The 26,065-nt window shown below is 41.3% G+C and overlaps 1 protein-coding gene across 4 annotated transcripts in view; it reads right to left on the reverse strand.

Annotated features, from left to right (window-relative positions):
• Window positions 1-26,065, reverse strand: part of LOC140187208 (phosphoinositide 3-kinase regulatory subunit 6-like) — a 114,840-nt gene that overhangs the window by 60,953 nt on the left and 27,822 nt on the right. For 2 of the 4 annotated variants that reach the window (XM_072242282.1, XM_072242279.1), the window contains exons 2-4: window positions 15,575-15,728; window positions 5,365-5,448; window positions 4,514-4,621 (exon numbers count right to left, since the gene is read on the reverse strand). In XM_072242282.1, coding sequence (XP_072098383.1) covers window positions 4,514-4,621; window positions 5,365-5,448; window positions 15,575-15,587 — 205 coding nt within the window. In that variant the 5' untranslated portion in view covers window positions 15,588-15,728. The other 2 variants (XM_072242280.1, XM_072242281.1) reach the window with 2 other exon arrangements.

A 26,065-nucleotide genomic window follows, 5' to 3' on the forward strand; every position in this document is an offset into this window, starting at 1 on the left:
TGTCTCTACACATAACTATACAAAAAATTCAAATGTTATTTGGTTCTGCGAGGAGCCAATTTTATTTCTACTACATGTGTTAAGTTGGGCAAATTAAGTAACTTGATGCCCCCAGGAGGTGGATACGGCCCAGTCCGTTAGGGTTAAAGCCCTTCCTGCCATTGAATACATCTACACGGACCACTGTCACAGGAAAGTAGCATCGATCATCAAGGACCCACAGCACCCACGCCATGCTTACTTATCGCTGCTTCTATCAGGAAAAAGGAACAGGAGTCTTACAACCACACCACCAGATTCAGGAACAGTTATTAATCCTCATCCATCAAGCACTTGAACCAGTGGGGATAACTTCACTCAATTTCACTTGCCCCATCACTGAACTGTTCCCACAACCTATGGATTCACATTCAAGGACTCTTCACCTCATGTTCTCAATATTTAATGTTTATTTATTTATTGATTGATTTTTTTTTATTTGCACAGTTTGTTGTCTTTTGCACATTGGTTGTTTGTCTGTCCTGATGGCTGTGGTCTTTTATTGAATCAACTATGTTTTTTGGATTTACTGAGGATGCCCACAAGAACACAAATCTCAGGGTTGTATATGGTGACATGTGTATACTTTGGTTATAAATTTACTTTGAACGTCATTCACTGCGTCACCATTTTTAAAATTCGTAATGTCTTCCCTCCAATGGCTAATATATAAACAAACTTTGCACACTAAGTCTTTGCATGATCCTCGTCACTTTTCCACTATGCTTCCCAACAACCTTTGTCCCTTTTAAAGGCTGTCCATTTAAAATTGCACCCAGCATTCCAACAAATGTCTTCATTAATATTTAATGACTAAAGATGCCAAAGAGATTGGTGAATGTGTATCTTGATATAGGGAATTACCATTGTTTAAAGACTTTTTATTAGAGTTTGAAATAGATTTTATAAAATTTTCTGATTTCAATTTTTGAATTTAATCCGAACTATTGTGATTAAATTGCCGCATTTAGAGTGAACTAGTACCTAAATTACTGCTGGCTGCAAATTGTAGTAAGTAATGGAAGATCAAAATAACTTGTTCTGGGGTGGACAATCTTTACTTCACCTTACAGTTACACTATTATGACAACCTACAATTCGATACGCTCTTTCTCTCTCTCTCTATCTCGGCTACAAGCCAAGCCCTTTTAACACAAAGCTATCTTGGAGGCTCATCTGTTGATGATGCAGTGAGGCATAACTTCTGGCAATAGGCTCAAAAGTTCAAATTAAACTTATTATCAAAGTACTTATATGTTGTGATATACTACCCTGAAATTCATTTTGTTGCAGGTAATTACAGGAAAATAAAGAACTACAATGGAATTTATGAAAGACAACTATACATAAACAAAGAGTGACAAACCAATGTGCAAAAGAAGACAAATCATGCAAATAAAAGCAAGTAAATAAATAATACTGAGAACTTGAGTTGTAGAGTCCTTGAAAGTGAGTCTATAGACAGTTCAGTATTGAGGTCAGTGAAGTTACCAACACTGGCTCAGGTGCCTGACGGTTGTAGGATAATAACTGGTCGTGAACCTGTTGGTGTGGATCCAAAGTCTCCTTTCTGTACCTTCTGCTCAATTGCAGCAGAGAGAATAGATCATGGCCTGGATGGTGGGGGACTTGATGATGGATGCTGCTTTATTGTGGCAGCCCTCCATGTAAAGGTGCTCAATGGTTGTGAGGACTTTGCCTCTGAAGGACTGGGTAGTATCTAGCACTTTTTGTTCCTGGTATTTGATGTTTCCATACCAAGCTGTGATGGATGGATAGTCTCCACTGAGCATCTATAGAAGTTTATCAAAGTTTTAGTTGAGATGCAGAATCTATGCAAACTTCTGAAATGCCTGCTTTGCTGCCGCTGCTACTGTGTGATCCAAAATCTCCGGAGGGTAAGGCCCTGAGTCCTCGGCTTTGCTTGTTGCTTGGCGGCTGGGGCGAGGTCAAAGCGCTCGGCAGAGGATGGTGCTTGGTGTCGGAGGCTCGAGGTTTTTGGACAGACTCAGAGTCCGCTGCGGTCGGGTGCTTCCAATGGTGCTGCATCGGCAAGTTTGTGGCGCTTGGAGGTTCATGGCAGGGAGAGTTTCTCCCTTCTACCGTCTGTGTGAGATGATGAGGCTTATCGGGACTTTGAGACTTTTTTTTACTGTGCCCATAGTCTGCTCTTTATCAAATTATGGTATTGCTTTGCACTGTTGTAACTATATGTTATAATTACGTGGTTTTGTCAGTTTTAGTCTTGGTTTGTCCTGTGTTTCTTGTGATATCATTCTGGAGGAACATTGTATCATTTTTTAATGCATACATTTCTAAATGACAATAAATGAGGACTGAGTGTCTTCATAATCCAAAAAAAAACTTCTAAGGAAGTAGAGGCGCTGCCATGCCTGCTTTCTAAGAGTACTTATGCGCTGGTCTCAGGACAGAATCTCTGATATGGTAATCCCAAGGATTTGAAAGCTACGAATCCTCTCCGCCTGTAATCCGCTAACGAAGTCTGGCTCATGGACCTTCGTGTTCTTCCTTCTGTAGTCAATCATCAGCTCTTCTGTTTTGCTGACTTCGAGTGAGAGGCTGTTTTTGTGGCACCATACTACCAGATTTTCAGTCTCCTTCCTAGGCTGAATCGTCAGCATTTTGGATCGTGTCGACTTCAGTGATGTCATTCGCAAACTTACATATGGCATTGGAGTTCTACTTGGTTACACAATCACAGGTATAAAGCTAGTAGAGCAGTGTGCTAAGCACACAACCTGATGGTGAAGCTGTACTGATGGAGGAGATGTTGTTGCCAACCTGTACTGACTCAGTCAGCTTTCCCTCAGTGCTGTACCTATTTGGCTGAAGAGATCTTACTTTCATGGTAAATGCCTATTAGATATGAACAACTGAAACTGCAGCGCCCTTTTTGATCTAGCACTGTTTTAACACTTTCCACTCATTTCCTTGAATTACATTCTGGAGATCAAACCTACTGCAGTTTCAATAGTTGCACTTACACAGGGGTGTTTTTTCAATGCAGTTCAAGTGAAAGGCTGGATTTGAATGGAATTACATATCCACAATGGCGTTTTCAGGATCAGAATCAGAATCAGGTTTAATATCACCTGCATAAGTTGTGACGTTGTTTTGCAGCAGCAGAACATTGCAATAAACAACAATAAAAACTAACAATTACAATAAGCGTATACAAAAATAAATTAGATGGGAAAATACAGATTTTAAACAAGCCAATCAGATATTAAAAGGAAATTCCCTCAGCATATGGTGAGGCTTCAAATAGCAGCTTCATTGATTACATAGAAGAAGCACACTCGGTTGTTTAATTTTCAATGCAATAGTCCCTTCTCATGACTACTATGAATATCTTAACCTGTGGATTGTCAAGAAGTGCAGGGGTTCAAAGAAGATATTGTTAAACTTCAGCGAATAGACATATACCCCTTGCAATCCCCAAACCCTCTAAACTTAGAGCTTGTAAGGCTCTTGTTTTCTTGGGTATATTATAAAAGTACACGCATATTCAATTTCTGAATTTCTGGGGGGCAAACTGTCTTTACTGTACAATTTCCCCTCTATGTGATGTTGGTACAGTTCGCAGCTCTTCCTGGTGTCCTTTCAGATCAGTAATCCTGTTATATAACAGGTTAACAGGGAAATGGAAATATTTTGTAAAGTAAGTCTGAAATCAGAAGTGGAAAGGATGAGCAATTTCTACCTCCTGGGTGTTAACATCTCAGGATCTATCCTGATCCAACATATCGATGCAGTTGCAAAGGAGGCACAACAGTGGCTATATTTCATTAGGAGTTTGAGTAGAGTTGGTATGTCACCAAAAACAATTGCAAATTTCTACAGATGCACAGTGGAGATCAATCTAACTGGCTGCATCACCATCTGGTATGGGGTGGGGGGCACTGTACAGGATCAAAGTAAGTTGCGGAAAGTTGTAAACTCAGTCAGCTCCATCTAATGTCCTGGGCACTAGCCTCCCCAGCTCCAGGACATGATCAAGGAGCAGTTCCTCAAAAATGTGGCATCCATCATTAAGGACCCTCATCACCCAATATGTGCCCTCTTCTCACTGCTACCATCAGGGAGGGGGCGCATGGTCCTGAAGGCACACACTCAGCGGTTCAGGAACAGCTTCTTCCCCTCTGCCATCAGATTTTTGAATGGACAACAAACCCATGAACACTACCTCACTACTTTTTTTCTTCTATTATGTATTGCAATGTACTGCTGCTGCAAAGTTAACAAATTTCATGACATATGTCAATCATATTAAACCTGATTCTGACTATAGAACTACCACTCAAATCAGCTAGAATTTTTTGCCTTAAAAATTCCTTGTAGCAGTCATCTAAGCTTTCAACTGATGAATTAAGCTTTAATAACCACTATGTGAGATGTTAACTTTGAACTAATTAACCTTGACTTTAAGAATCAGATACCACAAACCCCCTACCTCGACTGCACTGGAATGCTGGATGTTCCTGATCCAGTTCCCGTATTATTGCTTGCACGCTGCGCTGGATGTCAGCTTCAGTATTGGCTGCGATATTGGCGCTTCCACCTATATGAATTAAAACAGATGTCCTTGCAATATGTTGCATCTTTCAGAGTTTTAATTGCCACGTAAATGTGTTCATACCAATAGAAAATGGTCAGAGGTTACCCCAACTCTTTTCATTAAGTATCTGGAGCAGCAGGTAATGATTAGAAAATAGATTGGAAAAAATAAATAAGATATAGGTAATAGAAAGTAGATGAAGAGAATGAGAAACAATAACAATACATAATTTGCATTAATATAGTGTCTCTAAAATACTATGTCCTAATTCATTAAGAGTATTGTAAAATAAAGTTTTTTTTAAATTCACTTCTTCATTAAGATTGAAGGACAAACATTGTTCTATCTATCACTCTGCTCCATTACTACCTTCTGTTTGGAGTCCAATGTAGGAGGCCAATCATGACAGTATTCCCCAGTGTTATCATATTTATTATTTAGAAATATAGCATGGTAACAGCCCTTCCAATCCAATGAGTGCATTCAACCACAAACTCATTGTATTGTTATTGGACTGATAAATAAAAGCAGAGCGCCTCTGAGGATTTGAGAGCTCTTGCTAACCATTTAATCAAAATTCAAGCAACACACACAAAATGCTGGAGGAACTCAGCAGGCCAGGCAGCATCTGTGGAAAAGAATACAGTCGATGTTTCCAGCCGAGACCCTTCAGCCGGTATGTGTTGCCTGGATTTCCAGTGTCTGCAGATTTTCTCTTGTTTATAAACAAAATTCAGGTCACTTACTTGTGCAATGTTCTTGCGATACCCTTGTCTCTCCTGCACAAACTTTCTCCCACACTGCCCCAGTGTTCATCACTGGATTCTTCACTGTAACAAATAAGCTACATTGAAAATCATTTCATAAGTACACCATCAGCAGAGAAAAAAATGAATGAACCTCCTCCTCTCTCTGAAAGACAAAATCAAGCAGTGCTTTTAAACCTTATCTTTCAAATCTTCAGAAAAAAACAACTGGATAGAAGGAATCATCTTGCCTTCTTGTACCTAGCCTGGCTCTGAGAAACAGTTCTCTGGCTCCCCTACTCCACAGTCCTTCAACTGTATTTCCCCCTGGAAGAATCAAATTTACTCTTGAAAGTTACCATTGAATCTGCAACATTGGTTCTCAGCAGAAGAGTGAGGAGAGGATGTGAAGAGGAAATCATACCGTTACTTTAACACTCAAAACCGTCAGCCCAGTACAAAGGCAAGGTTAGAGTTGGTGATTAACTGCTCAGCTGCTCTATTATAGACACAGGTAGTGTCCAACAAAAAAAATAAGATTTACCATGTCTTGGCATGATGAGATTTAAAATTAGTTCTGCTGCAGGGGCAAGAATTCTGATGGGCTACCCATAGAAGGTGGAAAATGGGTGCACCACAAAGTGCCAGGAAGTCTGCCAAAATATGCAATGTTGCCTAAAAAAAATCCATCACACTAAATCTTGCTTAGGATTTTGTATGGAGCTTGTAATCTGTCTTTCCAGCTTGCAAGTAGAGGGTAACTTCATTAACACATTGTGAATCCACTGTAACTGCTACTTTTGCTTCAATGCAGTACAAATGCATCCAATGTTTGAGAACCTGAGTGGGTCCATGGAGTACGGGTCAGCATTTTATGGCGGCACTGCGATTCAAAATGAGTCATCCATCCCAGACTTCTGCCACTCCTGTCAGGGAGGTGTCAGTCTAAATCTGGGAACTTGGTTGTTTGAAAAATATACAAATGTTTAGGATGGAAATGTAGGGAGTATGATTAGTAAGCTTAGGTGACACAAAAATTGTGTCAAATTCAATGTCTGAGGACCAAGTGGCTCCACAGAGCACAGTCATAGATAACTAAGAGTACAGTGGACCCAAATCACGTGGAAAGTTGGCTGGACCAGTGCCAGATAGAATTTAATCCTGTTATCGAGCTTTGCGAGATTAAATTCTTGTAAGACATATAGAGTCAATGCCAGGAATCTTTACAGCATTGATGTAAAAAGAGACTTGGAGGTACAAATCTATTTCTCCCTGAAAGTGGCAAAGCACATGGATAGGGAAGTGAAAAAGGCATTTTCTACTGTTGCCTTCATAGGCTGATGCATTGAGTACAAGAGCTGGGATATCATACTGCATCTGTACAAAACATTGGTTAAACCCACTTAAGAGCATTCTGTGCAGTTCTGGTTGGCACACAAGAGGTAGGATGTGGCCGCAGTAGAGAGACTGCAGACGGATGTTGACTGGAATGCAGGGCCGCAGTTATACCGAATGTCCAGATTTATTCTCACTAGAACACAGGAGCCTCAGAGTGACAATAAGTAATTTATAAAATTATTTGCAGCCTAGATAGGACAGATAGACAGAATATTTGTGTTTTTTTTTCCCAGAAGGGAGTATCTAGAACTACAGGGCACAGTTTGAGGAAGAGAGTTGAGAAATTCAAAAGAGGTCACAAGGGTAAATTTCTCGTATCAAGGTGAATACCTGGAAAGAGCTCCAGCTATAGGTGGAAGAGCCGATAAAATTAGCAATGTTTTAGAAGACTTGCAGGTACTTGGATAGGAAAGGCATAGAGGAATTTAGGCCCAATGTGAGGAAATGGGATTGGTGCAGATAGGGATCATGGTTAGCATGCATGAGATGGATCAAAGGCCCCATTTCAGTGCTGTTCGATTTATGACTCTAGCCCCAGAGCTCCAAGGCAGCAGTCAAGAAAATGTCATAAGATCTGCTCAGCCAAGTACTACAGCTTCCTTCAGAATGGTTATAACTTTATCATTTAAGCATGATGATGGCCTGCATCATCCCACCTTTCAAGGCAGCATTGAACTTGATTTTATCATGTTTGCTGGAGGGTTTCACACCAAGGTCAAGATGCTCCTCATCTCCTATCTGTGACCATTTTCTTCACCATGTTAGTACAAGTGTAGATTGCAGAGCAGACAGCCACAGAATTAAGGTATCACAGTTGCTTACAAGGTGCCAGACAGTGACTTAGATGACATCAGACGGTTATATAGCTGAATCCCACTCAGCGGCTGTACATCCAAGAACTGATGTGGGATGCTCACAAGGCAAAGTCACCTGAATCATGTGTAAAACCTGTGGCCTACACAAACCCATTTGCCCTCCATGAGAAAGAACGAATCTTATTCTGCTCTAAGTTTCAGGGACTTTCTTCATGTAGCTGTAGGTTTCAGACAGTTGCTCACTCCAGGCATCTGACAGTGCATAAAGTTCATCACCACAATGACCTTGAAACCTATGAGCAAAGCGAGCCATAAGCAAAAGATGCATACAAGAGTGAGACAGATCAGCTTGTTGAGTGGTGTCACAACAACAACCTTGCACTCATTGTCAGTAAGACTGAAGAATTGATTGTGTTTTTTGTCATAGTCATAGTCATAGTCATACTTTATTGATCCCGGGGGAAACTGGTTTTTGTTACAGTTGCACCATAAATAATTAAATAGTAATAAAACCATAAGTAGTTAAATAGTAATATGTAAATTATGCCAGGAAATAATCCAGGACCAGCCTATTGGCTCAGAGTGTCTGACCCTCCAAGGGAGGAGTTGTAAAGTTTGATGGCCACAGGCAGGAATAACTTCCTATGACACTCTGTGTTGCACCTCGGTGGAACGAGTCTCTGGCTTGACTGTACTCCTGTGCCCAACTAGTACATTACGTAGTGGATGGGAGACATTGTCCAAGATGGCATGCAACTTAGACAGCATTCTCTTTTCAGACATCACCATCAGAGAGTCCAGTTCCATTCCCACAACATCACTGGCCTTACGAATGAGTTTGTTGATTCTGTTTGTGTCTGCTACCCTCAGCCTGCTGCCCCAGCACACAACAGCAAACATGATAGCGCTGGCCACCACAGACTCGTAAAACATCCTCAGCATTGTCCAGCAAATGTTAAAGGACCTCGGTCTCCTCAGGAAATAGAGACGGTTCTGACCCTTCTTGTAGACAGCCTCCGTGTTCTTTGACCAGTTCAGTTTATTGTCAATTCGTATCCCCAGGTATTTGTAACCCCCACCATGTCCACACTGACCCCCTGGATGGAAACAGGGGTCACCGGTACCTTAGCTCTCCTCAGGTCTACCACCAGCTCCTTAGTCTTTTTCACATTAAGCTGCAGATAATTCTGCTCACACCATGTGACAAAGTTTCCTACTGTAGCCCTGTACTCAGCCTCATCTCCTCTGCTGACGCATCCAACTATGGCAGAGTCATCAGAAAACTTCTGAAGATGACAAGACTCTGTGCAGTAGTTGAAGTCCAAGGTGTAAATGGTGAAGAGAAAGGGAGACAAGACAGTCTCCTGTGGAGCCCCGGTGCTGCTGATCACTCTGTTGGACACAGAGTGTTGCAAGCACACCTACTGTGGTCTGCCAGTCAGGTAATCAAGAACCCATGACACCAGGAAAGCATCCACCTGCATCGCTGTCAGCTTCTCCCCCAGCAGAGCAGGGTGGGTGGTGTTGAACGCACTGGAGAAGTCAAAAATCATGACCCTCACAGTGCTCGCTGGCTTGTCCAGGTGGGCGTAGACACGGCTCAGCAGGTAGACGATGGCATCCTCAACTCCTAGTCGTGGCTGGTAGGCGAACTGGAGGGGATCTAAGTGTGGCCTGACCATAGACCTGAGCAGCTCCAGAACAAGTCTCTCCATGGTCTTCATGATGTGGGAGGTCAATGCCACCGGTCTGTAGTCATTGAGGCTGGTGGGGCACGGCATCTTCGGCACAGGGACGAGGCAGGACGTCTTCCACAGCATAGGAACCCTCCGGAGCCTCAGGCTCAGGTTGAAGACATGGCGAAGTACTCCACATAGCTGAGGGGTACAGGCTTTGAGCACCCTGGTACTGACACCATCAGGTCCTGCAGCCTTGCTTGGGTTGAGGCGTTTCAGCTGTCTTCTCACCTGTTCAGCTGTGAAGCCTACCATGGTGGTTTTGTGTTGGGAAGGGGTATAGTCATGAGAGCAGGGTGGGGGACTGTGAGGAGGGGTAGGAGGGGAGAGTGGAGTATGTGTTGGTTGGGGGCCGACAACAGATGACTCATGTGGGGGATGGGCAGGGGCCACAATGTCAAATCTGTTAAAGAACAGGTTAAGTTCGTTGGCCCTGTCCACACTGCCTTCAGCTCCTCTGTTGCTAGTTTGCCGGAACCCACTGGTGGTCCTCATCCCCCTCCAGACCTCTCTCATGTTGTTCTGCTGGAGTTTCCACTCAAGCTTCCTCCTGTACCTGTCTTTAGCCTCCCTGATCCTGGCTTTCAGGTCCCTCTGTATTGCCCTCAGCTACTCCCTATTTCCATCTCTAAACGCCCTCTTTTTAGCGTTCAGGATGTCCTTTATGTCCTTTGGTAGCCATGGCTTGTTATTTGAATAACAAAGGACAGTTCTTGTCGGAACATTGCAGTCCACACAGAAGTTGATGTAATCAGTGATGCACTCTGTGAGCCCATCAATATCCTCTCCATGTGACTCATAGAGTGCCTGCCAGTCTGTCACCTCAAAACAACCCTGGAGCGCCTCATAAGCCTCCTCCGACCATTTTCTCACTGTCCTCGAGGTTGCAGGTTTACTCTTCACCAGAGGCACATAGCAGGGTTTTAGATGCAGCTGGTTGTGATCTGACCTTCCCAATGGGGGGAGGGGAGAGGAGCTGTATGCATCCTTAACGTTAGCGTACATCAAATCCAGAGTCCTCTCCCCTCTGGTTGTACAGCTCACATACTGCGTGAAGTTGGGCAGTATTCTAGCCATGGTAACATGGTTGAAGTCACCCGAGATGGTAATGAGGGCACTGGGGTGCTGGGTTTGTAATCTGGCTATGACGGTATAAATGATGTCAGGTTGGCAGAGGGAGGGATGTACACAACAACCACAATTGCATGCGAGATTTCCCTTGGCAAATGATATGGCCGCAGCCCAACAGCAAAAAGATCAATATCCGGGCTACAAACACGTTTCTTGATCGAAATATGCCCAGGATTGCACCATCTATTGTTTACCAGAACTGCAAGCCCCCCTCCTTCACGCTTACCGCTCTCAGTGCAATTTCGGTCAGCTCAAATGGTCTGGAAGCCCTCTATGGAAAAGCTTTGATCGGGTATGTCCTCCTGCAGCCACGTTTCAGTAAAACACACGACACTGCTCTCCCGAAATGTTCTCTGACTCCTGACAAGCGCCGTCAATTCGTCCATTTTATTACCAAGCGATCTCACACTGCCCATGATGAGAGAGGGGAGACACGGCTTATAACTTCTCTTCTCCATAAGCCTCTGTTGTCTCGACCCGGTCCTCTTCCCTCGCCTTTTTGATGCCCCTCTGCATCCTCTGTGTGTTTTCCACCAGATTTCAGCCTGGGTGTCCACTGCTCTGTTCGCTAAACCAGCCGGCATAAGCGCAATCAGCTGGTCCCTGGAATAAACAATGTGGCCATCCTACTGCCACGCTAACGAGACGTGTCTGACTGTAACTATTTCCAGCGCTAAAAAAAACAAATAAAACTCTCTCCACCAGCATGTTAGAGAGGATGCAGCTTCAACGTGTTACCATGAGAAAAAATACAACAAATAACCTAAGTTAAAAAGTTTAAAAGTAAGAAATTAAACGGAGCAACTGTAACCGGCTGTATGCACGACCGGCGCATGTACACTTGGAAGGGGAAGTCAGGAGAACATACGCAAGTCCTCATTCAGGGGCCAGCGGTGGAATGGGTAAGGGCTTCAAGTTCCAAAGCATCAACATCTCAAATAGATGAAATCATGAAGAAGCACGTTAATGGCTATATTTCATTGGGAGTCTGAGAGGATTTGTTATGTCACCAAAGACTAGCGAATTTCTACAAACATACCATGGAGAGCTTTCTAAATGGTTGCATCACTGCCTGGAGAGACTCCAGTCCACAGAATTGAAAAAAGCTGCAGAGGGTTGTAGACTCAGTGAAATACATCACGGGCACTACCCTGCCCCCACTGAGGACATCTTCAAGACATGGTGCCTCAAGAAGGCGGCATCCATTCATTAAGTACACTCATCACGCGGGACGTGCCCCCTTCTCATTACTACCATCAGTGAGGAGATACAGGAGCCTGAAGATGCACATTAAATGCTTTAGAAACAGTTTCTTCCACTCTGCCATCAGATTTCTGAACAGTCCATGAAACCCATACACTCTACCTCATTATTTTGCTCTCTGTTTGCATTATTTATTTTTCACGTATTGCTCATTGCAACTTTCAGTTTTTTTAAATGTTTTGCACTGTATTACTGCTGAAAAACAAATTTCAAGTTGCTGGGTGTCAGTATCTCTGTAGACCTAACCTGGACACAACATATTAATGCAGCTATAAGGAAGGCAAAACCATGGCTATATTTAGCTACGAGTTTCACTAGATTTGGTTTGTCAACTAAAACACTTGAAAACTTCCACAAACATATGTGGAGAACATTCTGACTGGCTGCATCACCGGCTGGTACGGGGCAGCTTCTGCATAAGGGCGGAATAAGTTGCAGAAACTTGTAAAATTAGTCAGCTCCATCGTGAGTACCAGCCTCTGTAGAATCCAAAACATCTTCAATGCCTTGGGAAGGCAGCATCCATCATTAAGGATCCCCACAACCCAGGACATGACCTCCTCACACTGTTACCATAGGGAAGGAGGTACAGAAGCCTGAAGGCACACACCCAGTGATTCAAGAATAGCTTCTTCCCCTCTGGCATCCGATTTTGAAAAGGAACCATGAATGCTACGTCACTACCTTTTTATTACTTTTTTTTTCTGCACTACTTATTTTAAATTATTTAGTTAGCAGATATACATATACTTAATGTAACTCTGTTTTATTTCTCTATATTTATTTCTTATGTATGTCATTGTACTGCTGCCATAAAGTTATTTCATTACATCTGCTGGTGATATTCAACCTGATTCGGATTTTCACAACCATGCTTTACTGCAGCTGCAAGGGAAATGCCCACTATATATATTTTTTTTTATTGCGAAATTGAAATTCAAAAGCTGAAATAAAGTTTGTCAGCACTTGATGAAACATATTCTGAGAACACACACTCAAGGTTTTAGAAACAGCTTCTTCCCTCTGCCGTGAGATTTCTGAATGATCCATGAAGCCATAAACACTACCTCACTATTCCTCTTTTGCATTATTTATTAATTTTAATTTTTATTGTGAAATATAGTAACTTATGTTTTACAGTGTACTGCAGCCACAAAACAACAAATTTCACGACATACTGTATGTCAGTAATAATAGACCTGACACTGATTCTGAGTTTGTGTCCATTAAATCTCACAACACAGAAGGGGGATTTCTGCCTGTTATTTCAATGCCTGCTCTTTGAAAGCAATGCTCAAATTAAATCCATGTGCCATTTACGTCTTTAGTAGGCTTTCCTAAATCAACTATATATTCTTTCCCAGAACTTGATATTATCCCCAAAGTCAATTAGACATGAGTTCTTATCTTTAGTCCTTTTGCACAAGTGGTAATCCTGACATTAATTAGATCAAAAGTTGCATCAATTTGAAAAGTATCTTTTCCCTATCACTACATAAATATCCCCACAATTTCCAGACCAAAAACCAAATTTGTCATATGAACTATGTTTTCAAAGAGTTGAAATAAAAACCTTTCCCTTAAAAGCTATTCCTTGATATAATACTATTTTGTTACAGTTTGATTAAAATTGTGACTACCCAAAAATAAGCATTTTTAAAATTATTGTGTTCAACTCACCACCATCTGATTTTGAATGAGGGAAAATTGTTTCATTTTCAAATATAAAATAATTATTCAGCCAGGACAGGGTTAAATTAATGTGACCATGAGCCCTAAGTTCCAGCCTAACCTGTGGGCTTCTTTCATACGAGTGCCATTTGCAGAAACTCTCAGTCATGATGATTGTATCCTGGATCCATGGCCAATGTGATGGGTGCAGCCTACTATCGCAGTAAAGACTTGAAAACCAATGTAAAAGACTGTTCAAGTTCCCAGAGCACAGGGAATACAATTCTCTGAACTTTTCAACTTACAGATAAAATCAACTTTCCGACACCTATAAAAACAGAACCCATCTATTAGCTGTCTGTACATAAAGTTCTGTGATGTGCAGACATCCCACCCTGCAAAAACTCATTTCAGGGAGGTAGCACCCCCGCCCCCACAACCCCACATTCCCCCCCCCCACCTCCGGTGAACCTCCAAGGGTGTATGTAATACTTTTTTTAGTGATTTTGTCTAATCTGTAAACCAGGTTGGGTATATGCAGAAAATGTGACATTAAAAAATATGTACTTATATTATCATGGAGTCGTTTTTTAATTCTATTACAACTTTAAGCAAGTCTACAAGGAGTTTGGCCTCATCACGTAGGACATCAATAGAGTAGCTCCTTAGTAGCTAGCCAGCTAGTTTAAATAACGTTAGCTATGCTAATGAACGAATGACACCTGTTAAGCTCACTTCAACATGTCTTTTACATTTTAACCCACCATGGGCAATAGAAACGTCACTGTTGCAAACAGTGCACGAACAATGCTGTCATTATTTTTGAGGTTGACTGTAAAGCCCACCCACAGAGAAAACCGATAGGTCTCCTTAGCATGAAGAGAGACCAATCAGGATGCTCCCTCTCGCTCTTCCTCTCCCTCTCAAAAATAAAATCGATTTCTGGGATATTGTATATAATTTGCGGGCATCAGGGAGCCACTATCAATATGCAGGAGACTCCCGGAACTTCCGGGAGAGGTGGGATGTCTGGATGTGCAGCAGTTGCACTAATTTTATGAGAACTATGATGACAAAGCAGAGAGTGAAATATCCTGAGTTCCTTCAACCACTTACCAAGAAAAAGATCCAGAATATCTTATAAAGTTGTCAAATTATAAGACCATTAAGACATGGGAGCCTATCAGGTCTGTTCCCCAATCTATCATGGCTGACTTAGTTTCCTTCTCAACCCATTCTCTGCCTTCCCCTTGTATCTTTTGATACCCTTACTAATCAAGAAACTATCAATCTCTGCTTTAAATATATCCTATAATTTGATCTCCACAGCCATCTATGCCAATGAATTCCACTGATTCACTATCCTCCGACTGAAGAAATTACACCTCATCTCTATTCTAAAGGGATGTTCTTCTATTCTGAGGCTGTGCTCTCTGGTCCTAGACTCTCCCACTATTGGCAACATCTACTCTATCCAGACCTTTCGATGGTCTGTAGGCTTCACTCTTCTAATCTACCTTGAATTCAGGCCTACAGCCATCAACCGCTCCTCATACATTAATCCTTCCATTCTGGGGAAAATGCTCATAAACCTCCTCTGGACTCTCTCCAATACCAACACTTCCTTTCTTAGATATTCAGCTCAAGACTACTCACAATGCCCTTCCAAGTGTGGTCTGATCAATATCTTATAAAGCCTCAGCATTACATCCTTGCTTTTATATTCTAGTCCTCTTGAAATGATAATTATAATCCACCTACCTCATAACACTTCCTTGTTGAAAAAATATAATTTAGAGCAACATCCCCCTCCAATGAATTAACATAAACAACTCTCAAGAACCGTAGCATATTCTGTTACAATCAGACTTCATACTGTAACACATAATACGCTCTGCAAATCTCACATATTCTGTGATAACCCTCAGCCCATCCAGTGGCAGTTCCCTTAACAACCTCAGAAATATTCTAGAATAACCCAAATTTTTCAAACAATAATATACTCCATTTAAAGTGTACCCATCATCCTACCAGGAATCAACATTCAATTATCAGGGTGAAAATATATTCAATCTGAGGTACTGGGTTCTATAAAAGAAATCTAATTTAAAGGGACTAACCACATCAGTGAAGCACAGCATCAGACTTCATACAGCAAGTAACAGTTTATGTGAGCCAAACTTCACTTGAACAAACCTCTTGACTCCATGCAAAGGTGTTGCTAGTGTTTTCAGTGCAATCAAGTAGCAACATAGACTGGTCCAAATGCTTAGTTCTCCTGCTATTATTTCATTTGTGACTGTGCATCCAGAAGATGTCTATGCTTAACTTCTTTGTCCCAGTGTGCAACCTACAAAATAAGAACAAACGTTTTTATTTTGGCAGAGCGCTTGCATATAGTGTATGTCTGAGGTAAGACTACCTGTTAACCCACACACTTAATTTCAGTAGTCAGAAATGTTTTTATATGAAATATTCCTTGCAACATAATCTTGTTGTTTTGTGTGTGTACATACAAAATGTAGCAAGCATATAACTGCAGAGAAAATTGCCAGATTTTACAGGGAAATACCTTAGCCAGGTCTACAGTATAGTACAACTATACAGTCCTCAGTACAGTACACTACACAGGAAGCTGGTGGTGGGGAAGTGAAAACTGCACATTTTTTATATGGTTTTTCCCACATGTGTAGGAAGAAATGAGCTCACTATTACACAGTGATGCCATAGGGCATGGCATAAAAAATTGTCGAACTGGCATAAAATCTCTGTCACTCTGTTTGGATTGGGATTGAAATAGGCATGACTTTTGCATTAAGTAACTGGGACATTAGGGAAACTTCCTACTCAATCTTTAAATTACCTGTTAAGAAATTTGCTCTTTAAATTCTTTGATTTATATTTCATCTTCCTCTCTAATGAGCTTTGAACTCCTTTAAAGTCCTGACAAAGGATCTTGGCCTGAAATGTTGGCTTTCTATTTCTCTCTATAGATGCTGCTTGACCTGTAGTAACTGATAGTTCGGTTTTATACGTAGCAAAAAAACTAGATTCCATTCTGGATCAGAAAAGCAAGGAGGAAACTGAAATATGTTAACTTTAGAAATGAAAATGAATCTGAACAACTATTCAACAATCCATAATTATTTTATTTAATAATTGTCTTTTATTTTATTACTCTAAGTGCAATAGGTGAAACATTTATACAGCTTGACAGAATAATATGAAAGAAAATGGCTAATTTTAGAAGATACTTTAAAGAAAGGAAATGGCCAACTATTAAATTGAAACCTCTTTTATTCTCTTGACTGGATGTAAATGATCCTGTAACTCTGGATAGACTGCCCGAAGCTCTCAACAATATTAATCTTTCAATCAATTTGTTCTTCATCCTGTTTCTTTTTGATGGAGATTGCTTTGCATGAAGTGGATTCCAAGATATTATGATTTTCTATATTTATAGTAATGACTCACTCTGACAGTAACAGCTACTTTGAAGTTCGAGCAGATGTCAGTCTGTCTTGCATCATTGTTTCCTCTTCATCACTATTTCCTTCCAACTGTAGATGAATTGATCCCATCAGCAATGAATTGACCAGGGTGTCACTTTGTCTAGTTCTGCTTTATGTTGAGAAACATTTACAGCATCTTGCCTATTATGATAAAATTTGAGCTGTTTTCAACAAGGGAGTCAGAGTCACGAGTCCATGAAGAAGAGGTTCCTGATCACTTGCCAAGTTGGATTAAACCCCCAGAACCGGATGAGAGTTATCCTAAACTAGAGCAGGAGATGTGGGATTGTTGGGGATCTGCTTGACATTTTTAAATCTTCACTGGTCACAAATGAATGAACAGATGACAGCAAACATCATCTCCCTTTTCAAGAAAGGCAGCAGGAAAAAGCTTGGCAAGGGAAGGTTCTGGAAAAAATTGTGAAGGAGATAAAAGATCACTTGGAAAGGCAGGGGCTAATCACAGACAGTGAACGTGGCTTTATCAAGGACAAATCAAGTCTGATTTCAATTTGATTGAATTTTTTGAAGATGTAAAAAAGTGATTTAATGAAGCAAGAGCAGTAGATCTGACTTACATGGAATTTAGTTACAATAGACTAGTTCAAAAGGTTAAGGCCCATGAAAGCAATGACAAGTTGTCAAGCTGGATCCAAACATGATAGGATCTAGAGGATGATGGGAAGGGATTGTTTTAAATGATTAGATACCAATGACATAAGGTGTCCCACAAAGATTGGTTCTGAGACCCTTGCTGCTCATAATAAGCAGGAATAATTTGGGTGTGGATCAGGGGGTATGATCAGTGATTTTCAGGCTTAACATAGATTAGTGGAGTTGTTCATAGTGTGGATGGTAGAGAAATTGATGTGTTGGTGAAATCACAGAAGAGGTTCATCCAGAAATGTGTGAGATGATGCATTTTAAAAGCACTTACGAAGCTAGAACATACATCATGAATGGAAGGGTCTTGAAGAGCACTGAGGAACAAAAGGTCCTTGGTGTACAAGTCCATAGATGTTTGAAGAGGTAACAAAGGTAGGTAGTATGATTGGTAATGCATGTGAGATTTTGGCCTTTACTAGTCAGGGCACTGAATACATAAGTAGGAGGATATGCTCCAACTTTATAAAACCTTGGTAAGATATCATCTGGAGCAATTTTAAGCTTTCTAGTCACCAAGGATTAGGAAGGAAGTGATAGTGCTGGAGGGGATGCAGATGAGATCTATTGGGATGTTGTCTGGGATGGAGCTTCAGTTCAGCTTTGAAGTGAGATTGCAGGATCTAGGTCAGTATCCCTGGAGCAGAGGGGATTAAGTGGGTCATGATTGAGGTATAGAGATAGACTGCAGGAAACTTTTTCCCTTATCAGAGGCCGATAAAACCAGAGGACCTAAACTTCCAGTAAGGGGGAAGAGGTTCCAAGGGAATATGAGGTACTTTGTTCCCTTGTTCACCCACTGAATATACTGGTTGAAGCTGGATCACTGACGTCATTAGAGAAATGTTTAAATGAAGACTCAAATCACTTCAGCATAAAGGGCTGTAGACCAGTGCTGTGTGATGGGGTTAGTACAGAAAGGTGCCCAGTAGTCAGCATAAAATAGCTGGGCTGAACCCACACTCAATTTGAAGGAGCAACACCTTATATTCCATCTGGGCGTCCTCCAACCTGATGACACGAACATCGATTTCTCAACTTCCAGTAATGCCCCTCCCCCTCTCCATTCCCCATTCCCATTTCTCTCTCCCACCTTAACTCCTTATCTGCCTATCATCTCCCTCTGGTGCTCCTCCCTCTCTTCTTTCTTCTATGGCCCTCTGTCCTCTCCTAATCAGATTTTCCCTTCTCTAGCCCCGTATCTCACTAATCAATTTCCCAGCTCTTTCCTTCACCCCCCCCCATTTTGCCTATCTTCAGTGGTTCTTCCTCCCCTTCCCCCACCCCACTTTCTTATTCTGACCCATCTTTTATTCCAGTCATGCTGTAAAGACTGTAATGACCTCCAACTATGCTGTAATGATTATATGGTTCTACAATATATTATTTGATCATGGGCTAGTATTCATGCAATTTATTGAGTGGGGCTAAGAAATAAGAGAAGGAATGAGCAGAATGGTTCTCAACCTGCACCGCTATTCAGTAAGCTCATGGCTAAGATGATAAACGTCTAGAATTCCAGCTTCCAGCCTATCCCCAGAATCCTCAGCCTCCCCCGTACCTACCGTCCAAATTACAGTTGCACATCCTAAACACAACCATCTACAGCTCTCTAGCTGGAGATTTTGAAAGATTTGAAATCCTGAGGGAAAACAAGTCTTCCTCGTCGCAGAATCAAAAGGGTAGCAGAAGTCTGATTCTCAGTTTTCCAGCTCTGCGGACAACTAGCATGGTTGCTGCCTCTGCAAGTTCACCGGCTTAACATAAAAGCTAAGCATTCAGCGATAGTTATTCAAACTTGGCACCATTCTATATTTTTGAACTTCTTCAACCATTTTCAACATAAAACAATATTTTGTAGCCAAGAGATTAATGGATAAATTTAGAATAGTACAGTAATATTAAAATTGTATCTTCTGAGCAGCATAGAATATGCAACTACAGTGACGTTGAGGTCATGAGTCAAGTTGGTTCTAACAACCTGCCAATGGAAAGCCAAAATAGCAATGCTATGAAGACAGGACAACTTCTCTATACAAAAAACTCCTCCAGCATCTTATCCCAGGATTAGGGACAATGTCAAGTTTTACCCTTCACTAACAGGCCTTCCAAGCAGGCCGCTTCGCTGAGCACCCACATTCTGTCCATCAGAAAAAAGCAGGATCTCCCGGTAGCCACCCATTTCCATTCTGCTTCTCATTCCCATTCCAACCTGTCAGTTCTTGGCTTCCTCTACTGCTCCAATGAGGAGCAACCGCTCATATTCCATCTGGGTAGCCACCAACCTGATGGAACAAACATTGATTTTTCTAACTTCTGGTAATTGTCCCCCCCCCCCCCCCCGTTCACCATTCCCTATTCCTGTTTCCCTCTCTCACCTTATCTCCTTACCTGCCCATCACCTCCATTGGGTGCTCCTCTTCCTTCCCTTTATTCCTTGGATTTCTGTCCTCTCCTATCAGATTTACCTTTCTTGAGCTCTTTATCTCTTTCACCAATCAACTTTCCAGCTCTTTACTTCACTGGTCCCCCTCTTCCGGTTTCACCTATCACCTACCACCTTCCTCCCCTTCCCCACCTTCTGACTGACTTCTCCCCTTCCTTTCCAGTCCTGATGAAAGGTCTTGGCCTGAAACGGCAACTGTTTACTCTTTTTCATAGCTGCTGCCTGTCCGGTTGAGTTCCTCCGCCCTTTACTTCAGAGCGTAAACTTGTCTGAATTATGAATAATTCTGAGTAATGAGTAACATCCAAAACGTAAAATGAATTAGAAAGAAAAAAATTCAGTGGTCCAGATGGAGTGGTGGAAGCACTGTGTGTATGGGGAGGGGTGAGGACCAATTGGGTGATGAAGCAGGAAGAGGTTTGGAGATTACTAACTGAAAATTCCACACTGGGGTGTTAGTTTTGCTTGGTTGGTATTGCATTCTCACAAGTCAGAAAGTTGTTGGTTCATCACCATTGTTACCATTATCTGTGCTGATACATCTGTGCAGTCCTGAGGCAATACATTATTGCCAGAAGCACTATCTTTCAAATCAGATATTAACTGAGGTCTTACATGTAACATTGATGCAAATGCCATTACTTCCACAGTGTTCTATTGCATTTCTGCACTTTCCTGGCTCCCTTGTACACTATTCTTTGCATTTTTGGTCAGATGCTAAATGCATTTCATTGGCTTTGTATCTGTACTCGGCACAATGACAATAAAGTTGAATCTAATCTAATCTAATCTAATTCTAAACAGGAATAAGAAAATTCTCCTGGTGCTATTCTCCAGGTTCAGACCTCAAAGAACAATAAAAAATTATCTGAGAGTATTCAGATTATTTGGTATGGACTGGAACCCTGTTTATCTCTAGTAATATCCATGCTTAAAGGAGCTACTTTTATAGCTTAAACACTATTATTCACAAAGATATTCAAGGCACTATTTATATTATTGTGCATTTGCACACTTCACTCATATTATAACCAAACATTAACATCATCTGCTAATACTGGCTTTGAAATATTGCAGCTTTAAGACAGTGCATACATGTGAACTTCCTGAACATGTAGTTTGAGAAAGATAAAGGTGGTGTACCTTGACGGAGATGGAAAATACTGTGCTTGACCGCCTACTTGTCACTAGGCTAAACTCACGTACCATTTTCCTCCCCAAGACATTCTAAGTCTTGCTTCCTGTGCCTCTTGCATGCTCAGTTAATCAGGTCAAGCAATTTCAGTGAATGTAGATATAGTTTATTCACTAAAGGGCTCAGTGTACGAGGGAGCCAGGGAAATGGAGAGTATGTGAGGTTAAGAATGGCAAGGTTATACAAGATCTGAAATCCATGGTGAAACTCAAACAAGGGGTGTGGGGGTAATGTGTGAATCACTCAATATCATATTTTCTCTTTCTCACATCAAAGAATAGTGATTGTGGAGCTCCTATCGCTGTCCATGAAATTTTTGCAGATAGCAGCAGACAATGGCTGCATTAAAGGCCTTCCAAAGTCCCAGTTGGCAAAAGAGACCAATTACTTTGCATGAGGAATTCTGCAGATGCTGGAAATTCAAGCAACACACATCAAAGTTGCTGGTGAACGCAGCAGGCCAGGCAGCATCTCTAGGAATCAGTACAGTCGACGTTTTGGGCCGAGACCCTTGCCCATTCTCTGGGTTTTCCCCCCCTCCCCCTTTTCCTTCTCCCTGGGCCTCCTGTCCCATGATCCTCTCATAACCCTTTTGCCAATCACCTGTCCAGCTCTTGGCTCCATCCCTCCCCCTCCTGTCTTCTCCTATCATTTTGGATCTCCCCCCCCACTTTTAAATCTGTTACTAGCTCTTCCTTCAGTTAGTCCTGACGAAGGGTCTCGGCCTGAAACATCGACTGTACCTCTTCCTAGAGAAGCTGCCTGGCCTGCTGCGTTCACCAGCAACTTTGATGTGTGTTGCATACATTGTGTTATTTATTTTTATATATTAATCACCTTAATCTATTTGACTACAGAAATATAGCAGGAAGATATATTTTGCTCCTAGCATATATGGTGGGAGTGAACAGGGAATGTCATTTTTTAGCCTGCTACATGAAAATATCTTAGAAAGGCACAAGAAAACCATTTTCTTCCGATCGCTCTAAAAATTAAATGGCACTTATGCAGGAGATGAAAAGTATTTTGAAAGATTGCTGGAAGTAATACAATATAAATCAGATCAGGACATGGAAAATACTGGAGGAACTCAGCAGGTCAGGCAACATCTATGGAAATGAATAAACAGTTGACGCTTTGGGCCGAGATTCTGCTTCGGGACTGGTAAGGAAGGGGGAAGATATCAGTAGAAGAATTAGATATTATAATAATGTAATATAAATTACCTTATATATAATATAAATTAAGTTATATATTAAGAATATGAAGTAATTAGATGTTATCTTGCTTACTGGTTTTCCCGTCTATAAATGACACTCTACACAGGAGACAAATAATGCAAGAAAAATAGCACGTCCAAAATATAAGAAAAAATGTGAAGACCATCATCAAATAAGAACACAATCAGGTATAGACGTTATGGGGAAAAAAAGATTTTAATGTTTAGGAGTATACAGAGAATAAACATTGCCTATTTTTCTTTTTTGCATCCTGAAAATCTTTAAGTGAAATGAGTATATTATCCTTTCTCTCAAACCTCAGATTAAACTGTAAATCATTTCACAGATCTTACAGACAAGCACTGGAATTCATAGTGAATAAAACAACACATACAGTATATCTAAATCTTTGCATTGAAATAATAATGGAACATGTAGCAATTAAATTACATTTTTTTGCTTTTTCTACCATTTAAATAAGACTATCAACAAATGACACTGTGTAAGGTAACTGCTGCGGTCTTTGCAAGCTCCTTACAGCTGAATCTCTGAATTAACTGGAAACACACACAAAATGCTGGAGGATTTTGTGTGTGTTGCTTGGATTTGCAGCATCTGCAGATTTTCTCTTGTGAATAAACTGGATGCTATTTTCAGTACCTTAATGTTCTTGTTCTAAACATCTTAAGAACCTTCAGTTCTGCTTGTAATGAACACAGACTCAAAAGAAATAGAAACAGGAATAGAGCTTTCAGTTCATTGTGCATGCTCTGCCATGCTATTATACTATGACTGATCTTTTACCTCAGTACCATTTATCAACAGCCCTGCAATCTGCCTTGCTAGTCAGCAAATGGCTGATCAGTTCTAGACCTCATCTCTTCTTCAGCGCCTAATCCCCATAACCCTCGATTCTTTAATCTTTCAAAGATGTCTTTACTTTTTCAAATACCTCTAAGTAATTTAGTCTCCACAATCCTTTGTGTAAAGAATTCCACAGATCCACCTTCTGTGAGAAGTACCTACACACCTGTTTCAAGTGTCTGCCCCTCCCTCCCCAAACTCGACCCCTCGTTCATATTTCTCTCATCCCACCCCCCACTCTCCCCCAAGATATACTGTATGCTTTAGTACAATGACTTCTCATTCTTCTAGACTCTGAAGGATAGAGACCTAATAGCCCTCTCATCCCAGGAATTAGCTTAGTGAACCTCTTTCAGATTGCCCGCAATGCTAATATCTGCTTTCCTAAAATTTGAGACTGAAATTGTGTGCAGTACTCCAGGAGGGTGGCCTCACCGATGTAGTACAATCATAACAAGAATTCCTTTTCTCCATCCCGAATGGCTGATTCCTTTATTTGGAGACTATGACACAGGTTTGAAGCGCAGCCCTCAGTGTGAGAAACATCAACCATGTCAAACCCCATCAGAATTTTGTAAAATTCAACAAGATCACTATCACTGAACATGCTAGTCATGTCCTACAGAGTTTTTCATAATTTACACATGCCACAAAGTTCTATCCTTTCAGCCTTTCCTTAAATTCTACAAGCAGTTTGTTACAAAACACAAAGGATGGAAACTTCAGCAAGTGTAAATATTATTTCTGTTTTGTCATTGTCATATATTATTATATAATGCTGTTCACTACATCATTCTCTCGAGTATTCACTCAAGGTAAATCTCTTCAAAACTGAAATGTGGATTCAAACTTCAAATCCTTTCCATCATGTAGGCTGTTAGCTTTTGGCTCCATAACAACAGCAGCAGTGATTCATATGGCAGGCTGCTGTTTATCAATTACAATTTGGCATTCAACACCATTATCCCTTCAGTACTAATCAACGAGCTTCAAAACCTGGCCCTCCGTACCTCCCTCTGCAATTGGATCCTTGACTTTCCCATTGGGAGACCACAGTCAGTATGGAGCGGTAAAAACATCTCCTCTTCACTCACAATCAACACAGGTGCGTCTCAAGGATATGTGCTTAGTTTAGGGCTCTACACTCAGCATTGTGTGGCTAGGCACAGCTCAGAAGCCATCTACAAATTTGCCGATGGCACCACTGTTGAGATAGACTGACTGGTTGAATGGTGTCACAACAACAGCCTTGCACTCATTGTCAGCAAAACCAAGGAAATGATTGCAGACTAAGAAGGGGAAGCTGGGAGAGCATACATCAGTCCTCATTGAGGGGTTAGCAGTGGAAAGGGTGAGCAGCACCAATTTCCTGGGTGTTAAAATCCTAGAGGTTCTATCCAGGGCCCAACACACTGAAGAAGGCGCACCAGTGACTGTATTTCATTTGGTGTTTGAGGAGATTTGATATGCCTCCAAAGTCTCTAGCATACAAAACCTAACCTGGTCGGTCCTACAGATGTGCAACACCTCACAATTGTCTGCATTAAATTCCATCTGCCATTTTTCAGTTCATTTCTCCAGCTGATCGAGATCCCACAGCAAGCTTTGATAGCCTTCCTCACTGTCCATTTCACCCCGAATCTTGGTGTCATCCAGAAATCTGCTGTTTCAGCTAACCACATTATCAGCTAGATAGATCATTGATATAAACAACAGACACAGCACTGATCCCTGTGACACTCCACTGCCACAGGCCACCAGTCAGACAGGCAATCATCTACTACCATCCTCTGGCTTCTCCCATGAAGCAAGCGTCCAATCTGATGTACTACCTTATCTTGAATGCCAAGTAACTGAACCTTCTTGATCAACCTTCCATGTGGGACCTTGTCAAATACCTTGCTAAAGTCCAAATAGACAACATCCACTGCCTTGCCTTCATTAACATTTCTGGTAACTTCCTCGAAAAACTTAATAAAATTGGTTAGAAATGATCTACCATGCGCAAAGCCATGTTGACTATCCCTTATCAATCCCTTTCTATCCAAATACACGTACCTAGATATCAAGTCCCATAGAACACCTTCAAATAACTTTTCAACTGATGACGTCAGGGTCACCAGCATATAATTTCCTGGCTTTTTCTTAAAGCCTTTCATAAACAACGGATCAACATTAGCTATCCACTAATCCTCTGGCACCTCACGCCATAGCTAAGGATCTCTGCAAGGGATCTCTGCAATTTCTGCACTAGCCTCTCACCTTGTCAGGTCCTGGGAATTTATCCAAGACAGCAAAATAATCCTCCTTTGTAATCTGTATAGGATTCATGACCTCTACATTCATCTCCCAAGTAAATACAAATGCAAAGAAAATCCATTCAAAATCTCTTTAAGCTCCATACATAGATTACCACTCTGATGTTCCAGAGGACCAATTTTGTCCCTTGCTATCCTTTTGCTATAAGTAAATCAGTAGAAGCCCTCAGGAATCTCTTTCACCTTAACTGCTAGAGCAACCTCATGCCTTCTTTTAGCTCTCCTGATTTCCTTCTTAAGTGTTTTCTTGCATTTCTTATAATCCTCAAGTAACTCATTTGTTCCTGCCTGCCTATACCTGCTATGCACCTCCTTCATTTTCTTAACCAGGGCCTCAATGTTTCTCAATAACCACAATACATTTTTGCCAGAAAACAACCTTGTCCCAATCCGCACTTGCCAGATCCTTTCTGATACCGCCAAAGTTGGCCTTCCTCCAAGTTAGAATCTCAACCCAAGGACCAGTGTG

The sequence above is a fragment of the Mobula birostris genome, chromosome 24 (assembly GCF_030028105.1).
Source record: "Mobula birostris isolate sMobBir1 chromosome 24, sMobBir1.hap1, whole genome shotgun sequence".
NCBI classification, from domain to species: domain Eukaryota; kingdom Metazoa; phylum Chordata; class Chondrichthyes; order Myliobatiformes; family Myliobatidae; genus Mobula; species Mobula birostris.